The sequence below is a fragment of the Henckelia pumila genome, chromosome 4, assembly GCF_033568475.1.
Source record: "Henckelia pumila isolate YLH828 chromosome 4, ASM3356847v2, whole genome shotgun sequence".
Taxonomy (NCBI): domain Eukaryota; kingdom Viridiplantae; phylum Streptophyta; class Magnoliopsida; order Lamiales; family Gesneriaceae; genus Henckelia; species Henckelia pumila.
The window spans coordinates 212,157,074-212,162,557 of NC_133123.1; the positions used below are offsets into that span (position 1 = coordinate 212,157,074).

Genomic DNA, 5,484 nt, shown 5'->3' on the forward strand with positions numbered 1-5,484 from the left:
TTTTCTCCTGTGGTTCGACTTTCAACAGTCAGAGTAGTATTGGCATTGTGTGCGGTGTTTGACCTACATCTAGAACAGCTAGATGTGAAAACGGCATTTCTTCATGGAGATCTTGAAGAAGAATTCTATATGCTCCAGCCAGAAGGTTTTTCAGAAAAAGGCAAAGAGAACTTGGTTTGCAGGTTGAACAAATCTCTGTACAGTCTCAAACAGGCGCCGAGGTGTTGGTACAAGAGATTTGATTCCTATATCATGAGCCTTGGGTACAACAGACTCAATGCAGACCCTTGTACGTATTTCAAGAGGTTTGGTGATGATGATTATATCATTTTGCTGTTGTACGTGGACGACATGTTGGTAGCAGGCTCCAACAAAGATCGGGTCCAAGAATTGAAGGCACAGTTGGCTAGGGAATTTGATATGAAGTACTTGGGACTAGCAAAAAAGATTCTAGGGATGAAAGTTCACCGAGACAGAAGCAATAGGAAGATTTGGCTTTCTCATAAAAGATGTTTGAAGAAAGTCTTGCAACGCTTCAACATGCAAGATAGTAAGCCAGTTTCAACCCCTCTTCCTATTAACTTCAAGTTATCTTCTAAGATGTGTCCTAGCAGTGAAGCAGAGAAGATGGAGATGTCTCGAGTACCGTATGCATCAGTAGTGGGAAGTTTAATGTTCGCCATGATTTGTACAAGACCAGACATTGCACAAGCAGTGAGAGCAGTCAGTCGGTATATGGCGAATCCTGGACAAAAGCATTGGAGCACGGTTAAGAGGATCCTTAGATACATTAAGGGTACCTCGAATGCTGCATTATGTTTTGGAGGATCAGATTTTACACTCAGGGGCTATGTGGATTCTGACTACGCAGGTGATCCAGATAAAAGAAAATATACCACAGGTTATGTGTTTACAGTCGCAGGAGGTGCAGTCAGCTGGGTTTCAAAACTGCAAATAGTTGTAGCATTATCTACAATGGAGGCAGAATACATGGCAGCTACTTAAGCTTGCAAGGAGGCAATATGGATTAAAAGGTTATTGGAGGAGCTTGGGCACAAACAAGAAAAGATTCCTCTGTTTTGTGACAGTCAGAGTGCCTTGCACATTGCAAGGAATCCAGCCTTTCATTCCATGACTAAACACATTGGAGTACAATTTCACTTTGTACGAGAAGTAGTAGAGGAAGGAAGTGTGGAAATACTGAAGATCCATACGAAGGATAACATAGCTGATATTCTGACCAAGCCAGTGAACACGGAGAAGTTCGAGTGGTGTAGATCCTCATGTGGCCTAGCAAAAACGTAAGCAGCCGGAAATGGCAAGATTGAAAGGACGTGTGGAGACGTGTTTGATTCTCAATCAAATCTCCAAGTGGGAGAAATGTTGGTTTGAAAAGTCAAATGGGGCAAGTGGCAAATGGAAATGAATTGGTTGTGTCATATGGACAAATGCTCATTTATGAGCCACAGACTTTGACAGCACAACAGCAAATTTATATTTGAATTTGCATGTTCCACCGAGGGTTCAAGCAGTGATTGGCATCTATAAATAGATGCATTCCTCAATTCATTCAGTGCATCCCTCAGCCTCAAGCATTCTTCTGATCTTGAGTGTTCTTCTCTCCCTAATTATTTCTATATATATTTGTGAGATAGGTTTTCTCCTATATAAGAGAGTGAGTGTCTCTTTGGAAACACAGAGCGAGGTTGTAATTCTCCAAATATTATAGTGGAATCTTTTGGTCTTACCCGTGGTTTTTACCCTAATAATTTTTAGGGGTTTTCCACGTAAATCTTGGTGTCTATTATTCTTCAATTTTCATAGTTTCTATCTCGTAATGCTACACCTGGGACCAACATTTTGATCACATGGCCAACCACCATGGGCAAATACATGAGCAACAGCTGAGGTAAATGGTTGGAACTCCAATAGGATATAGTGCACTACCTCGATGAACTGTTGTCGGAATTTCAAAACGGTAGCTGTAGTGATTCTTTTGGTGTTCTATACAACAAAAAGTACTTTGCATAATGTATGGAGGTAATCCTATTGGTTTCAGACAGCAGTTCATGGTAATTTTTCAAGAAAAATTGGAATCCACCCTATAATTTGAACAACAAATATTATAGTTTGAGCTGGAAACAGTTAAACCGGTTTTGTGCTTAGACTTCAATGGCTTTGTTCATTTAGAGCCTTGTATCTCCACCGTTCCCTCTCCACAAAGTCAGCATCCAAGAACTGGGCAATGAATGTCCATAGCTTGTATACATCTTCAAAGTCAGCCAAGAATGTAAGTGCAACTGTTACTACCGATAATCCCTTTTCACCTCTCCTGCTTTTGATTCTTTCTGTTTTGTTTTCTTTCATGTTTCTGCCGATGATTCTCTTTTTATCTACATCAGACTTCTCCGGGAAACAAATGTGGTGCAGAAATCCATGGCCAAGAGAAATATGGTTACTATCGGCTAACTTCTGTAAAAGAACTGGTTCAATCTTTTCCCCTTTCCAGTCATGTATATTGAAAGCTAATCCTTGTCCACGATCAAATTTTACCTTTGGTCCGTAGATCTTCACAAGTGGAAATTCATCCAACCGACTAGGATTATGAAATTTCATTAGTGCACTGATCAGCCAGTTGATCAGGTACCTTCCTCTGCTGCTGATGAGCATCAATCCCAGTGTATCAACTTGATCCAAGCATCTGCATTCAATTTTTAAGCTTTCATTTTCATTTTTCGCTTGTCTCTCATGTGCTATGACATGATTCTCCAATCTTTCTTTTTTTGAGGAGTCCAGCTTTTTATGTGCTGTAATAGATTCTTTTTCAGGCTTATTAGTATCACAAACCTTAGTGTCAGCAGAAATTTTATTTCGTAATTGTTGATCATTATCGGGATCTGCTCGAGACACAGATGTATTGACCTAATATTGATCTTTCAGAAGTTCAGATTTTTTCTCAATAACTATATCCATGCCTGACGAATCTTCAGGGAAGCGGAAGACGTTTGGTACAATAGATACAATACCAGCATCGGTTGAATTTTGAAGAAGTTGTGCGGCGGATCTCTTGATGAATAGGCATCCAAACCCAGTTTGGTTTTCACCAAAAATCTTGTCGAAAGAGCAAATGAGGAAGTCGGGGCGGAAAAGGGAAAGGCCGAAAGTATCCATATTTTTCGGTCCCAATGCACAAGCATCAAGCAAGACATGCCATCCATGCTGTTGTGCCATGGTCATCCATTGATAAGAATAATTAGCTCCAGTTACTCTCGACTGAAGAGGGAACACAAATAGCCCCCTATGTTTTGATTTCTTCATTTTCCTCACTATCAGCTTCCTAAGATTTTCTGAATGAATCCTAAGCCCCGGCCACTTGAACTCGGACGCCATGACACCCCTCTCTTCTCGGATGTACTGATCATACCCTCAAGTGCCTCACTCTCATGGTCATAAACCGTAAGGACTTTTCGACTGGATTGGAAAGGGTAAGATTCTGCGACGAGTTTGAAAGCCGAGGATCTGTTCGCTGTGAATACCATAAAGTACTCGTTCTGAGAGATTCTGAGAAAATCAATTATCCTTTTCTTGATAGTAGTTTCCAGTTCAGACCCTTCCCCCCATGAAGCAGATATGACTTGAGATTCACCGACTCAAGTTTTAAACCAAACGACACAAAATCAGGTGCATTTTTAGTTGTGGAGTTGTACTGGGACATAACTTGAGACTGTGAAAGGAGACCAATACCGGCATAATCAAAGCACACATGGTTGGAAACCGAAAGCTTGCCATACTCTCGAGCTCGAATCTCGTCAATTTGTGTCGTTTCTGTGTACTTTGGATACACTTTAAGGAATTGGATAAATGATTCTTGCAAAGAAGGGATGGATTCATGGTTAGTGAAGTGAGTATTGGGGAAAAAGGAAGACTTTGTCATGGCTGTAAAATTGTGACGACAAACCGCAGATGTGCTTCGGCTCGTTGCAATGGCTCGAACAATCTCAGGCTCTAGCCCTGGCACTCTAAAGATTGGATTTGGACAGCAACCTTGAAACCAAACTTGGTCAGTTGCCTTCTCCATTTGAGGTGAATGCATATTTTCTTGATGAATTTTCTTTGCTTGTATTGTTTTGTTTTATGCTTACTCATTAAGACACTTTGAAGGGACATAGAATTATTATTTTGAATATCTGTGATGACCTTTTCCTGTAAATTTATCAAAGTTTCCTTTATTTATTTCCCACTTCTTGTATGCCTTTTTCTAAAGCATGTGCGTGTTGGCCAAAGTTGGATTTGGCATCATGACATTGTTAAATATGCTGCTGTTGAGGAAAGTCGCCTCATTTTTTAAAGATTTTTCTCGTAAATTAAATTTATTATGCTACTACTTTTTTTTCTTTTTTAAAAGAATTACGCTAGATGTACACTTTAGTACATAGTCAAAATCACAATTTTGTTTTTGAAAGATAACATGAGGTAATAAAAAAAAAGTGGTCGTCTCTCATGATTGTATTGCTGCAAATCATAATTTGGTACGGCACCACGTCCCGGTCAGTGCAGCCTGTGAATTGTGTAGTTTCTCTCTTGATTCGACGAGTCACTCTCTCTTCTACTGTGCTATGACTAAGCATCTCCGGAAGAATTCTCCATTTGAGTCGTTATTGGAAGGAGGGCAGTGGGGTAGCACATTGGACTTATGTTGGTGGTTGAAGGAGAAGTTATGCAAGGAGGAGTTTGAGAATTTCGTGATGCATGCTTGGGCTATCTGGAAAGCGAAACAAAACTATCTTTATGGAGACAGGAAAAATCCGATCTCAGATGATATGGGCTAGAGTGCGGCTTTTCTATGTGATTTCCGAAAAGCAAAAGAAGCCGATATTATATGCATGGAGAGGGTCATGAATCGAAGGGAGAGGAAGTGGGTGGCACCGTGTCCAAGTTTTTTGAAGCTTAACACAGATGCGGCTATCCACTTTGATCGAAATCAATATAGCATCAGAGGTGTGGTGAGGGATCATCAAGGCCGACTTATGCTAGTCACAGAGGAAGCCACTTGAGAACTAAAGAGTCGTATGTGTTTAGAGCATCCTGAATTATTCTGACTGTATCTACTTGATGTATCTTGTAAAATGTTCATGTTTATTAAAGAATGATTTGATCATTTGTTCAGTTTTCTTACTTAAGATGTATTTCGAGGACAAAAATATCTTAAGTAGAGTAGAATGTAATAGCCCGTTTTCATTTTACAAAATTAAAGTAATTAAGAATGGATTAGAAGCTTAATATGGATTTAAATGGACGAATTATGGATTTTTGATCAAGGGCAGATTGTAAGGTCCGAACACTTTGGAAGGTCTATTCCAGGATCGGAGGCTACGTTGAGTTTGGAGCGTCCGAACCCTAATCGGAGCGTCCGAACTCAGTTAGGTCATGCAGCTGGTGAGGTGTCATTGCTGATCAGACACATAGCAGTTCGGAGCCTCCAAA

The 5,484-nt window shown here is 40.2% G+C and overlaps 1 protein-coding gene across 1 annotated transcript; it reads right to left on the bottom strand.

Moving 5' to 3' along the window:
• Positions 1–2,169: 2,169 nt before the first annotated feature.
• LOC140862730 (uncharacterized) lies at positions 2,170–3,390 on the bottom strand. Its single transcript, XM_073265764.1, has 2 exons — positions 3,027–3,390; positions 2,170–2,897 (listed from the first exon to the last, which is right to left on the bottom strand). The coding sequence occupies exons 1-2, from the start codon at positions 3,388–3,390 to the stop codon at positions 2,170–2,172; spliced, it is 1,092 nt and encodes a 363-aa protein (XP_073121865.1).
• Positions 3,391–5,484: the final 2,094 nt, after the last annotated feature.

Coding starts and splice junctions, on each gene's coding strand:
- LOC140862730 (XM_073265764.1), bottom strand. CDS start 3,390: ATGGCGTCCGAGTTCAAGTGGCCGGGGCTTAGGATTCATTCAGAAAAT. Junction 2,898..3,026: donor TCAAAATTCAACCGATGCTG/GTATTGTATCTA, acceptor TGTCTCGAGCAG/ATCCCGATAATGATCAACAA.